General features: G+C 40.0%; 1 protein-coding gene across 6 annotated transcripts in view; it reads right to left on the bottom strand.

Moving 5' to 3' along the window:
- Nucleotides 1–8138: 8138 nt before the first annotated feature.
- The window catches only part of LOC126457690 (uncharacterized), a 358927-nt gene continuing 351841 nt past the window's right edge, over nucleotides 8139–15224 (bottom strand). For 2 of the 6 annotated variants that reach the window (XM_050094206.1, XM_050094205.1), the window contains exon 4: nucleotides 8429–8555. In XM_050094206.1, coding sequence (XP_049950163.1) covers nucleotides 8532–8555 — 24 coding nt within the window. In that variant the 3' untranslated portion in view covers nucleotides 8429–8531. Of the gene's footprint in view, nucleotides 8594–15224 lie in introns of all 6 variants that reach the window. The other 4 variants (XR_007585503.1, XM_050094211.1, XM_050094210.1 and 1 more) reach the window with 4 other exon arrangements.

The following is a 15224-nucleotide window of genomic DNA, read 5'->3' on the forward strand; positions in this document are numbered from 1 at the left end:
AATGTGAATGTTAGAAGTTTGGAGGTACAGAATACAAGTTCTAATTATCATGTTCAAGGCCGTGATTCAAAAAGAGTGGCTAGACGGCCACCTTTCTTTTGCAATAACTATTATGACGAAAGTAGAAATGCTAATAATCCGCCGTTGAGACAAGACGGAGAGCCTAATACTATCCTATCTGGATCTGTATCGAATGAAGAGAACAGGCCGCGTGGGGGAAAATAGGTCCTGTCTATGACGAAACTGGAGCTCACCAGGCAGAAACAGTAAATCAGCCAGTAACGACAACACAAATCACCGTCAGTCAGCACACGCAAACAGATAGCGGGGATGATGAAATAGGAACAGATAATACCAGTGATTCTCATTATATAGCTGGCATCATTTAGAAAGCTTCAGCAAAATGGGTCAAGGAGGAGCAAGGAAATGCTAGAGATAACAGTAAGGAACCAGTAATATCACAAATTGAGTCCGCCTTGATGCAAAACACCGTGTTATTTGTTTATTTCTTTATTATCCCAAACTAGTTTCGGCGACAAATATCACCATCATCAGTGGGTTTTTTTTAAATCTAAAACATGCAGAAAATGGTATGCTTGTACAAACACAGTAGAACATTATTACATTTTTACAAATCGTCTTTTGAAACATAGTTTTATGTTGATACTTTTATACTACCTTATTTATTGTATGCTACTGGATGTTTTAAGCTATTATTGGCGCTGTTTGTGACATGTTTTCTGTGCTCTTTTTTCTGTTGCCGTCTTTTCTCTTTGCGAACATCATGTCATCAGCAACCATGTGAGCGGCTGTTAGTAAACAAATACTCAAAGGTGAACTTCGTATGTCACCAGTATATACTGGTGGTTGTGGTAGTGTTGTGGAAACCAGTTATTTTGGTATGTATTTAGCTGTTGCTTAGCTATTCGTGTACTCACGTTCGTTGGATGGTGTGTGGCTGCTTTTAGACAGAAAAACAAAACTTTAGCACTTTTTTTCTGATCCAGAATATTACGCCATCTTGCTGTTAGCGTGTGTCGCGAGGGGGGTATCGCAAGTGGCGAGAAAGGCTATGAAAAACTGTAGCACGAATTACGACTTCTGTTCATTATTTATGTCTCTCTGTGTGATGGGAAAGTGGTTCTTTTGCGTTTGTGTGCTTTCTGTTCTGTGTCCTTGGTCAGTTATCTCAGAGCGGTAAAGAGTGTGTTGTTGCAGAGTGTCGTGTTTTCATTTATTACATTTTTCCCTTCGACTATAACCTTCTGTACGCTGTAATTTTCTTCTATTGTTAGTTGTCGGTATAACTGTTGCAGTTTCTCGGAATGCGTAGATGGTTTTCAATATTAGTGGAGTTATGGTTTTTGTTCATTAGATGCTCTGCAAAAGTTGAATGTCTGCTCTCACTTCTTAGAGCTCTCATGTGCTCTGTGTACCACTTTCGAAAATTTCTGCTTGTTTGTCCTATGTAGTGGGCCTGAAAAAGTTACAACTGAGTTGATATATTCCAGCGTTGCTGAATTTGTCTGAGGTTTTTCTGACTGGTCTTAGTCTTTTCTGAACTGTAGTGTTTGTTCTGAGTGTTATTAGGATCCCTTGCTTTTTTAATATGTTTCCTATTCTATGTGATACTTTGTTATTGTGTGTAGTGTGTACCATATCTCTCTTTTTTCTGAAGTGGTGTGGTCTATTGTGTTGTCTGTGTGTGCTGCGTGTTTCCGTTTTACATTGTCTTTGAATTTGTTTATGATGTCTGTTTTGTAGTCGTTTTCAACAGCAATTTGTTTGATTATGTTTAGTTCCTGGGTGTAGTTTCCTTGTTTAAGAGGTGTATGTTTATCCTGTGGAGCATGTGTGTGAAACTCAGTTTGTCATATTACTGTTTTTCTATGCAAACACGGACCAAATGGAGGAGTTCCAAGATAATATTATTGAAGGAAGCAACCAATTAATGTGTTTGAACCAGAAAAGGAAGAATGTGAGGTAGAGGCTTACATCTACGACAATGATACCAATCTACAGCCTAAAGTTTCGGCAGGAGAAATAGAATCGGTTTTACAAGATTATGAAGAGAAGGAGTTGAAAGATAATGGGGATAGAAACTATAATGAAGTCAAAGAACCTGTTTGCTGTATTAACTTATCACAAACTTTAAACGCTGACAATTGTGTTATAGACAGCATTGTTGTGCTGGGATGCAGTTGCTCAGAGTTAGAGAGTAGTTTACCTGGTGTGCAGCAAACGAAAGTAGAGGGAGTCGTCAAACGCTTTGATGTAAAATTGGTGAACATGTTGGAAACAGCAGTTGAGAATGCAGAGGCGGATGACCCCATGAACATAAGTGTGAATGTACTTGAAACTGAATTAAATTACTTTAAGTGGAAACAGATTTAAAAGGGTTTATTAGAAGATGTTTGTGATTAGCCTGCTCACACTAGAATAATGCACCCTCTTATAAAATTGAACAAGGAGTAACAGTGCATTTTCTCCATGAAAGTGGTAGTGAAGCAAGCATTCTTTCATTTCGTTCCTAATAAGAGTGAATTACCTTTCATAAAAGGAAGTGGTTTAAGAATAAGTTTCTAGACCAGTACAACTTTAAGCATTGATATAAGTTGGTACAATAGATCATCGTTGTTTAATTGTTCTCAGTTTAAGTGTTGAGATATTAACAGGCAGAGGTATCTTAACAAAATACCATGGAAGGACTGATTTTGATGAGAACCACTTACTATTATCATTATCTGATTCTCAGGTAATAAAAGATCGTTTCACAGAATTTATATAGGCCGTATTAATGAAGTATGGGATCTTCCTAATAGAGTATGGAGGAATAAGGGATACTTGAGTAGGATACTGAATAATGTGCTAGATGGTAATGCAAATGGTACCTATTTGCTAGTAGAGACAGAAGCCAAACCAACAGTCAACAAATGAAATTTCTGAGTGCAGAAAGCAGAATTAAGTGAAGATAATACTTAAAATTAACCATTCATCATAACGTATATATATAAAGTAGTCCCATTTGGATTAAATATACTCCTGGTAAAGTTAGAGGTTGTGAATGCCGTTTCAGTGTAAAGCCTGGGCACGTATTTTTCAAGACATCTTATCAGGTACAAGTTTCAAGATAGCAAGCGGTGAAGAAAGAAATTCAACATATGTTGGCATGGGGTGTCGTTGAACAAGCAGCTAGAGAACATAACAATCCTTTCGTTGATGTGTCTAAGGGTGACGGAAGTGTTAGATTAGTACTGGATGTGCGCTGGCTAAGTGAAACTGTAATAAGGGAGACTGGCTGCCCCGAAAATACATAGGAACTGATACTAAAATTCCGAGGATTTAGGTATCTTATATGAATGGAAAAAACTTGTTGATACTGGAACTTGCCCCTGACGAAAGAATCAGATAAATATACAGGCCTTTTGTGTGAAGGAGTGCCGTACTTATACAAAGTAGTCCCACTTGGATTAAATATTTGTGTGTCTACTATTGTAAGAGTGATGGCTCAAGAATTGGGACAGGAATTGTTAGATGATGTGATTATTTTGGTTTTACTTGCAGGACACCAGGAAAATGTCACAGATCTACTAAGGAGACTGCCAACACTACGCTTGTCTGTCCTCTTTTAGTATATTGCTTCGCGGTGTGGGATCCTTACCAGATCGGATTGATGGAGCACATGGAAAAAGTTCAAAGGAGTGCAGCACGCATTGTATAATCGCGAAGTAGTGGAGAGAGTGTCACTGATATGATACAGCATTTGGGGTGGACATAATTAAAACAAAGGCGTTTTCCGTTGCGTAGCAATCTTCTCAAGAAATTCCAATCACCAAATTTCTCCTTCGAGTAACAAAATATTTTGGTGACGCCGACCTACACAGGGAGAAACCATCACCGTGATAAAACAAGGGAAATTGGAGCTCCTAGGGAAAAATAAATGTGTTCGATCTTTCCGCTTGATATACGAGATTGTAATAATAGAGAACTCTCAATGTGGTCCTATGAACACTCTCCCAGAGACTTAAATGTGATTTGTGGAGTATAAATGTAGATGTAGATGAGGATTTAGGTGATATACTGTTGGCAACTCGCACATGGGAAGAACCTATCAGTCTACCTACAGAAAATGGAAGTACGAAATTAAAGATAGAAAAGACTGAGTGTGTAAGAGACAAAATAAAATTCTTTGGTCATTAAAATAGCTGGGGCAGTACATTACCTGATCTTTCCAAATTATCTGCTATTGAACCTTTTGAAGCTCCACGTAATAAAAAGTAGCTCGGGTCAGTCTTCGGTATATTCAGATTCTACCACCGTTTTGTAAATGATCACTTGTTTCATACACCTTGTTTACTCCACCTGTTGAAGAAGAATACTCCTTGGGCTTGGACGAAAGAGTGAGAGCCCTCTTTTGAAGAATTAAGAAATTGTTTGATGAATAGTCCGCGTTTGCACCACCCAGATTTTTCGAATCCCTTTTGCAGGTTAGTTGACGCAAGTAGTTATAATACTGCAGTAGAAGATTTTCAGATGGAAAACAGAGGGTGCCGAAGAGAGACATAAAACAATTGCGCTTACGAGTCGTTCACTGAGCGTCATTATAGAATTTCTGAATTAGATGCACTGGCCTTCATATTTGGTACGCGGGCGTTTGAGCGTTATTTGTTACAACATAAGGCGAAAATCTGTGGTGATCACAAGCCACCTACGTCTTTAAAAAATTTGAGAACTGAGACATCCAAGACAGACCAGGTGGGCTTTGTACCTTCAGCACTTCGCTATTGAAGAAGAAGGAAAATCTGATAGCAGATGGGATATCAACAAGTGATGGCTAACAAAGGGAATCAGAAATTGCGTTAGCAGATAGAAATGAAGTGAGCATGTTGGCCACACATGAGCTCAAGGAGGAAAGTGCCTTGAAGAAAGTGTGCAGAAACATAAGGAGGGAGCAAAATGAAGATTATCAACAAAGGTTAGTCAAAAACTGTTCAGGAGCTCCAATTATCAAAAAGTAGCGCAGCATTTTTGCCTGAACTAAGGGATTTTATCCCGAAGAAGGATGTTAGATGCAACAAATTAAAAATATGTTTCCCTTCACACCATGTGGATCTGGTGACATATTACGTCCATATACGACATGGCCATTATGGGGCCAACAAATCCATTGCTAAATTAAGAGGGAAAGTCAATTTCCAAAACATGAATTGTATAGTAACAGAAGCAACCTGTGACAGAAGTTACATGCAGTAAATAGTACGGTGCAGGGATAAAATGCACAATGAAGGACCAAGTGAACCTCTGGAATTACATCGACAACGATCCATATTGTGTACTGTTAAAAACCAAACAGACTTCCGATTACCTTGATATATTCGTCCTCGGAAATATTCATGTGATAATATTGTTGCATATGATAATATTGTAAATTACGCCGTCACGCAGTGCTGATGTAGGCGTAAAGAAAAACACCAACCAGTACCGAATTCAATGATAATCTTATCCCCACACTCCAATATCAATGAAAGATAATTAGACATAACCTCGGAAACTAAACATAAAACTTGGTAATTTGAAAGAAAAAGAAAGAAAGCAAAACATTACTTGTAATGCAGAGAGTAGAATCACAATAGCGACAGCCTTACTTATCTGTTAAAAAAATTCTGTTAGCACATCGTATCGTGTTAAGAGGATTCACGTTGTTGTTCATCTCTATTAGTGATTGCATACGATTCCGTCAGCGTTGTGCATGCGTAGCTTCAACTCTCTGTCGTTCTTCGCCTCTACTCGCTTATTATATGATTACAAAACGAAAGTATGCTCAGTTTTAATTCCCATTTTATTTTATTCTTTCCTTTCTTTGGCTTAACGACTACACTCACCTATTACCAAGATTTTTTGTTTGGCTGAGTGTTCGTGGGTTCATCAAGGCCCAAAGGAAATTGCAAGTGATAAATTGACAGTATAGTAATGAAGTAACATGAAACATTAATGGCAATTGTTCCAGCATATCGCATCATTCTAACTGCAGGCATAGTACATTCAAGGAATGAAAGGAAATTCAGACAGCGGTTGTATTGAATCCAGCGGCCCTCACTGCAAAAACTGAGGCATAAATTTCGATGTGCTGCAAATATAAAACTGAACTAAACTTGGTTGGGTGAAACTTACTCAGGGCGAGAAAGCCAAGTGGTTAAGATATAATAGTCATATAATCATATTGACTTCAGTGGTACAAGGGAGGTTAATAATGTACTTTTCTCTCATTGAATAGCTGTCATTAATAACTGGAATTAAGAAGTTACTGTCTATTAATCGGTAAATCATGGCATCCAATGGAATTAACAGTTATTGTGCAAAATGCTTTTGCACGTGATAGGGCGGGGTGTACGAGGTTGTGCTAAAAACTATGCCTCTGAATTTGTTTATGTGTTCCCAATACAGGTCACAGTATTACACGTCGTGCATATTACTCTATCGATATTCTCGCTTCGATAACTAGTTGCAACCATCTGCCGACGAGGGCTACGTATTGTAGCGTGTAACATGGCCATGTGTAACGTAACTATGACAGAGAAATAGCTTCCTGTGTCCATTCAAGAAACTGAAAATACCACCTCGAAGAGTTCTTGCACACAGGGAGCCACCTTCCCTTCATCATGACAACGACAGGGCACGCAGGAGCGCTACGATATTTGTATCAACCCGACGCCTTGTAAAGGATGTCGTAGATCATCTTCCATACGGTACCCACTTGGCCTCATCCACCCTTCATCTGGTTCCAAAGCTCGAAGAAAACTTTCGAGGATTTCACTTTGATAGTGATGAAGCGGTAGAAGAAAGATTGTGGCCCCTTCAACAAAGTCAAATATTCTACTGCGACAGTATTAGCAAACTTTTGGGATAAACTCTTTCGTCGCCATGACTACTATGACAAGAAATAAACATATAGCCCTGAAGAATAACGTTGTAGAGAGCTGTTGTTGTTGTTATGGTCTTCCATCCAGACTGATTTGATGCAGCTCTCCAGGCTGCTCTATCCTTGGCAAGCCTCTCTGAATAAATATTACAACCTACATCCTTCTGAATCTTATTATTGTATTACTCTCTTGGCCTCTCTGTACAATTTTTACCCTCCTCACTTCCACAACCCCCTACTCTCCCTCCTCTTAATACTACACTGACGATCCTTTGTGCCTCAGAACGTGTCCTACCAGCCGATTCCTTCTTGTCGTCAAGTTGCACCACAATTTCCTCTTCTCGCTATTTCTGGTCAGTACCTCCTCATTTGTTAGATGATCCATCCATCTAATGTTCAGCATTCTTCTGACGCACCGCATTTCGAAAGCTTCTGTTCTCTTCTTGTCTAAACTCGTTATCGTCCACGCTTCACTTCCGAATATGGCTACACTCCATACAAATAATTTCAGAAAGGACTTCCTGTGACTTAAATGTGTACTCGAAGTTGATATATTTCTCTACTTCAGAAACGCTTTCCTCGTCATGGCCAGTCTACAGTTTATATCCTCCCTACCTCAACAATCATCAGTTATTTTGTTTCCTAAATAGCAGAATTCATTTACGACTTCAAGTGTCTCACTTCCTGGTCTAATTCCCTAAGCATCACCAGGTTTAATTCGCCTACATTCCATTATCATTGTTTTTCTTTTGCTGACGTTCATGTAGAAAGATAATAAAATTTATTTTATTTAGAAAACTTTGAAAACCCTCACATATAAATATTCAGACGCATCATGTTTCAACACGCCCTTGTATTTAAGTTTCACTCAAGAAGGGCTAGTAACTCAGACGGTAAACGATCGCTTTTATTACTTCGATAATGTGAACCCGCATCTTGGCGTGATATTTCTCAGTTCACTTTGCATAATAACTTGAAATAAAACCATGTAGAACAGTGAGATATGACACCTTTTTCTCTGGGTTACAAATGTTTCACGTATTTCCCAGGCCACGTAAGGCCAAGCCATGGCGTCAGGCTTAAGTCATTGCTGTGGCCGCCGGTGTCCTCGGGGCAGTCAACGCACTACGACCGAAACAGAATATTTTGATTATACGAGGTCATCAGGATAATCGATGAAATGCATTTGATATTGTTAATAATGAGTCATTGTTTGACAGTATTTACGTGAAGCTACAGATAGAGATATGTCTTCTGCAGTTTCAATGTATCAATTCAGTCACGAAACTACACTATTTTTGCGTCAGCGTACAAGTATTACAGAAACAATAGAAACATATAAAGAAGACGAATGCAATGTTTTCAAATACTAATCTTCACAGTAATGAAATTTAATGCATGTCGTGAAGTAATCAGGAACTGCGTTGGAGAAGAGGATGAGTTGATTCCGCCGGTTATTTCTGAGTAAAAGAAGTAAGTCGTGACGCTGTTGCAGTTTCTTGGCTCCTCTGGAAACGGTAGATGTCTTCAGTCAGCAGGCCAGAGATTTAATCTTCACTCACTCGCAGGCGAGTCAGTCCCTTCAAGGAGAGCCCACAGAGTTGCAATACACCTAGTTCCTGGGACAATCTGACAGGTATGGTTTACACTGACTCTTCGGTTTCACCACGTAAACTGCAACGAAAAGAAATACATTTTAATAATGATAGGAATTATGAAAATAACTCAGCAGTTTAATTTTACTGGTGATACGACAGCTGTAAGTCTTCGCCTTTTTTACAGAGCATGAATTTCAATATCAGTACTGTGACGAGATTATGTTATGGTCGTATATCAATGAGAATTTGATGTTCCGCCAGTAGGATTTCGGTGCTATATATTACGAAGACATGCCTAATAGGCGGCGAAGTTGTTAAGAGTGCCGTAATAATGCCGCAACCATCGTAACTGGTGACAATCGTGCGGTGTTACCGGATTCATATCCTTACTGGCACGATAGCAAACAGTTGGGAGATGGACCATGCGAGTAAACCTGACGTATGGCGCACATCGCAAGTTTGAGAATGTAACTAGAACCAAGCTCCTCTAGGAGGGTAACGCTCCTGGCTTGCGAAGAATTCAGTAAGTTACACGTGTGTCGTGTGACGTGACAAATGGCGATAACCTCGGGGATCTTATCTGGAGACCCCCGAGTTTGTGATTTGGGAGTGGTGAGCATTGCCGGTCCCCAGTAACCGTAAAACTTTTTCCTACGTGAGCGATCTTATGCGAATGTGGCCCGACAAGAGACCACTGTAACACTGGAACGATCCAACGTGAAGCGATGCCTTGTGGTTACTCTGCCCTAAGTGTGCAGCGCCGCCGCCGTATTCCGCCGTCCACACGTTCACTTTGAATTAACGAAAGAGGTTTTAATTCCAAACACTTACTAAAAAAAGCTGTCGATGACAAAGTTTTGAACCAAATATTATGTATTTGGAAGAATATATTTGTAGAGAATTTCTTCTTTACACGACACAACTGAAGTGTCAAAAATTACTATTCAAGACGTATGCCCAAATATTGCCTAAAATGTTTGAATATATCGTGGACACTGAAGACCTACTCTGCAATTGAATTTCACATATTTCATTGGACCCATTTCCGTTGAACAACAGCTGCTTGTGTAAGGCCTATATTATGTTCGCATTCCAGCAGTGATTAACAAGTAACAGACAGCAAAACCTAAAACAGTATTCGTGGAGGTATGTACCATCTATGCATAAGCGGTACATATATCCACGAAATGAAAGTACCTAAGGGAAAGACGGAAATCAGAAAAAATTACGGTATTGTGTCCGAGTTATAGATCAAATCTTCGAGTGGAAATATCACTAGGCCCATATCACATCTCTTCGAAACTGGTAGTCAAATACATGACTCGTGATCGAACACTACTTAACCTGGAAGGTGAACACGAAGTATGTGGCTAAGAAATGTAAGCTAGCTGTCACTATAATCAGAAAAGCTCTGAGAGCTTTTCTGGTAGCAATGCGGGCCATCCCTAGCAATTCACTCTTCGGTGAAGCACATGAACCTCATAAGATGTCTATTTTTTATGTTATTGGATGTGTTAATATTTGTAAATGAGAGTGATATATTCCAAGAATTGTGGTCAGAAGAACAGTTGCTAGACAACTGTGTGTGTGTCTGTGGTTGCAGCACTGGGGGGTTGTAGAACCTTTGACAGTCAGTAGTGGAAAGCTGCGGTGGGCAGCAGACGGGGTTCGTTGAGAATACAGTGGAATGCATGGACGCCCTTTTGGAATTATGTGAGATGCAGATTTATTACGAGGAGGAATAATGATCTCAGAATAGTGGTTGGATAAAATATGGACTTAGGAAATGGCTTTGAAATGAAAACATGAAATGACTTCATGAGTTAAGAAGTTTCGTTTTATTTTTATTGACTTGTTGGTCCTCTTCACCTTTGTCGCAGTCGAGTTTTGATAATAATTCTGATGATGACGTTCTGAGTTAATTTACTGCACCATACCACGGAAGTTATTAGATTAAATGAAGTTTGATATTAGGGTCTGTATATTTTTTTATAAGTTCCTTGCTAACTGAAATTTCAGAACATAAACGTTGAGTCACGTGTTTCACTGGCATTCTTGAAAATTTTTGGACCCAATTCCTCTGGAGCAAATAGTTTTTTTGTCTGCCAGTAGTTCATTTTTCAGGTGCGATTCGTAATACATGTTTGTTTCGTTTCTTTACGCAATGTAGATTCTGTCAGTTTGTTTTACAAGTGCCATATGTCAGCACAGATATTTTTGTGCGTTTTTGATTACATTTCTATACAGGTAGATATTACAGTTTGCTTTGTTTTCTTTACATATTTGTGTATTTTCAAACAGTTCGCACTAACTAAGTCTACCGAGCGGGAAATTATTTGTTTTCTTATTTATTGGCATATGAATAACTTTGGTTTTCACACACAGGATTCTATTCCATTTCATGTAAGTGATTTGTCTTTGAACTTGGTAGTACAATTAAGTTTCAGTTTTCATTCCCAGGTTTGTATTTACGATGACACACACAAGTAAACACTACCCACTAACAACCTCCAATCCAACTACCCCGGTAATATCCCTGCACCAAATTTCTTCTCACAAGGATTCAAATGTCATCATACAGTGATGAACTGGACGCTTCTGATTCACTGTAGTGCTTGCCCCTCTATTCCAAACGAATTTAGATGCTCACAAGGGAACCTCCCCATCGCACCCCACTCAGATTTAGTTATAAGTTGGCACAGTGGATAGGGCTTGAAAAACTGGACACAGATCAATCGAGAAAACAGGAAGAAGTTGTGTGGAACTATGAAAAAATAAGCAAAATGTACAAACTGAGTAGTCCATGTGAAAGTTAAGCAACATCAAGGACAATATAAGCTCAGCAGTGCCGTGGTCCCGTGGTTAGCGTGAGCAGCTGTGGAGCGAGAGGTCCTTGATTCAAGTATTCCTTCGAGTGAAAAGTTTAATTTTTTATTTTTAGTTTATGTCACAAACTCTTACGTTTTCATCACTTTTTGGGAGTGATTATCACATCCACAAGAAAACCTAAATAGGGAAACTAGAAGAATCTTTTTACCCATTCGCCAAGTGTACAAGTTAGGTGGGTCGACAACATATTCCTGTCGTGTGACGCACATGCCGTCACCAGTGTCGTATAGAATATATCAGACGTATTTTCCTGTGGAAGAATCGGTTGACCTATGACCTTGCGATCAAATGTTTTCGGTTCCCATTGGAGAGGCACGTCCTTTCGTCTACTAATCGCACGGTTTTGCGGTGCACTTATTACAGTGAACAGAGACGTCAATAAACGAACGGACAGATCATAACTTTGCGAAAATAAAGAAAATAACTTTTTCATTCGGGGGAAGACTTGAACCAAGGACCTCTCCCTCCACAGCTGCTCTCGCTAACCACGGGACAACGGCACTGCTGAGCTCACACTTCCCTTGATGTTGCATATCTTGCGCGTGGACTACTCAGTTTGTATATTTTGTTTATTTTTCCATAGTTCCACACAACTTCTTCCTGTTTTCTCGATTGATCTGTGTTCAGTTTTTTAAGCCCTATCCACTGTGCCAACTTATTACTAAATCTGAGGGAGGTGCGATGGGGAGGTTCCCATGCGAGGAGATTTCAGGAATGACCATTAGAGCACGTAGGCTAAACACATTTAACGTTCCTTTCCCAATGAAACTGTGGAAGATGAACGTAATAACTGGGTATCGGTTCACGAAATATATCTACACTGACGGCTCCAAAAGCAGTGACTGTGTTGCAAGGAAGTACTGGGCTTCATGTTAGCAGAAGTCTGTTATATTCACAATTCCGGCAATGGCAAGCGACATGACCATGGAAGTTCTTAAGATATTACAAGCATTCGTTCTGATTCAGGGTGACGGCGTCTTTATATTTCCGACTCAATGACTCTTTATCTCCTGTAATAGTACTTAACAACTTTGAACCTGTTAAGTCATAAGCCCCCCCCCCCCCCCCCCCAATGAACCATAGACCTTGCCGTTGGTGGGGAGGCTTGCGTGCCTCAGCGATACAGATAGCCGTACCGTAGGTGCAACCACAACGGAGGGGTATCTGTTGAGAGGCCAGACAAACGTATGGTTCCTGAAGAGGGGCAGCAGCCTTTTCAGTAGCTGCAGGGGCAACAGTCTGGATGATTGACTCATCTGGCCTTGTAACACTAACCAAAACGGCCTTGCTGTGCTGGTACTGCGAACGGCTGAAAGCAAGGGGAAACTACGGCCGTAATTTTTCCGGAGGGCATGCTGCTCTACTGTATGGATAGATGATGATGGCGTCCTCTTGGGTAAAATAGTCCCCCATTCGGATCTCCGGGCGGGGACTACTCAGGAGGACGTCGTTATCAGGAGGAAGAAAACTGGTGTTTTCCGGATCGGAGCGTGGAATGTCATATCGCTTAATCGGGCAGGTAGGTTATAAAATTTAAAAAGGGAGATGGATAGGTTAAAGTTAGATGTAGTAGGAATTAGTGAAGTTCGGTGGCAGGAGGAACAAGATATTCGGTCAGGTGAATACAGGGTTATGAATACAAAATCAAATAGGGGTAATGCAGGAGTAGGTTTGATAATTTATAAAACAATAGAAATGCGGGTAAGCTACTACAAACAGCACAGCGAACGCATTGTTGTGACCAAGATAGACAAGAAGCCCACGCCTACGATAGTAGTACAAGTCTATATGCCAACTAGCTCTGCAGATGATGAAGAAATTGAAGAAAGGTATGATGAAATAAATGAAATTATTCAGATAGTGAAGGGAGACGAAAATTTAATAGTCATGGTTGACTGGAATTCGGTAGTAGGAAAAGGGAGACAAGGAAACGTAGTAGGTGAATATGGATTGGCGGTAACAAATGAAAGAGGAAGCCGCCTGGTGGAATTTTGCACGAACACAACTTAATCATATCTAACAATTGGTTCAAGAATCATAAAAGAAGGTTGTATACATGGAAGAAGCCTGGAGATACTAAAAGGTATCAGATAGATTATATAATGGTCAGACAGAGATTTAGGAACCAGGTTTTAAATTGTAAGACATTTCCAGGGGCAGATGTGGACTCTGACCACAATCTATTGGTTATGAACTGTAGAGTAAAACTGAAGAAACTGCAAAAAGGTGGGAAATTAAGGAGATGGGACCTGGATAAACTGACTAAACCAGAGGTTGTAGAGAGTTTCAGGGAAAGCATAAGGGAACAATTGCCAAGAATGGGGGAAAGAAATACAGTAGAAGACGAATGGGTAGCTCTGAGGGATGAAGTAGTGAAGGCAGCAGGGGATCAAGTAGGTAAAAAGATGAGGGCTAGTAGAAATCTTTCGATGACAGAAGAAATATTGAATTTAATTTATGAAAGGAGAATGTATAAAAATACAGTAAACGAAGCAGGCAAAAAGGAATACAAACGTCTCAAAAATGAGATCGACGGGAAGTGCAAAACGGCTGAGCAGGCATGGCTAGAGGACAAATGTAAGGATGTAGAGACTTATCTCACTCGGGGTAAGTTAGATACTGCCTAGAGAGAAATTAAAGAGACCTTCGGTGAAAAGAGAACCACTTGTATGAATATCAAGAGCTCAGATGGGAACCCATTTCTAAGCAATGAAGGGAAAGCAGAAAGGTGGAAGGAGTATATAGAGGGTCTATAAAAGGGCGATGCACTTGAGGACGATGTTATAGAAATGGAAGAGGATGTAGATGAACATGAAATGGGAGATATGATACTGCCTGAAGAGTTTGATAGAGCGCTGAAAGACCTAAGTCGAAACAAGGCCCCGGGAGTAGACAACTTCCCATCAGAACTACTGAAAGCCTCTGGAGAGCCAGCCCTGACAAAACTTTACCATCAGGTGAGCAAAATGTATGCGACAGGCGAAGTACCCTCACACTTCAAGAAGAACATAATAATTCCAATCCCAAAGAAACCAGGCGTTGCCAGATGTGAAAATTACCGAACTATCAGTATGATAGGTCACGGCTGCATATTACTAACGCGAATTCTTTACAGACGAATGGAAAAACTGGTAGATGCCGACCTTGGGGAAGATCAGTTTGGATTCCGTAGAAATATGGGAACGCGTGAGGCAATACTGACCCTACGACTTATTTTAGAAGCTAGATTAAGAAAAGGCAAACCTCCGTTTCTAGCATTTGTAGACTTAGAGAAAGCTATTGACAATGTTGACTGGAATACTCTCTTTCAAATTCTGAAGGTGGCAGGGGTAAAATACAGGGAGCGAGAGGCTATTTACAATTTGTACAGGAACCAGATGGCAGTTATAAGAGTCGAGGGGTATGAAAGGAAAGCAGTGGTTCTGAAGGGAGTGAGACAGGATTGTAGCCTCTCCCCGATGTTGTTCAATCTGTATATTGAGCAAGCAGTAAAGGAAACAAAAGAAAAATTCGGAGTAGGTATTAAAATCTATGGAGAAGAAATAAAAATTTTGAGGTTCGCCGATGACATTGTAATTCTGTCAGAGACAGCAAAGGACTTGGAAGAGCAGTTGAACGGAATGGATAGTGTTTTGAAAGGTGGGTAGAAGATGAACATCAACAAAAGCAAAACGAGGGTGATGGAATGTAGTCAAATTAAGTCGGGTGATGCTGAGGGAATTAGATTAGAAAATGTGACACTTAAAGTAGTAAAGGAGTTTTGCTATTTGGGGATCAAAATAACTGATGACGGTCGGAGTAGAGAGGATATAAAATGT

The sequence above is a fragment of the Schistocerca serialis genome, chromosome 2 (assembly GCF_023864345.2).
Source record: "Schistocerca serialis cubense isolate TAMUIC-IGC-003099 chromosome 2, iqSchSeri2.2, whole genome shotgun sequence".
In the NCBI taxonomy this organism is placed as follows: Eukaryota; Metazoa; Arthropoda; class Insecta; order Orthoptera; family Acrididae; genus Schistocerca; species Schistocerca serialis.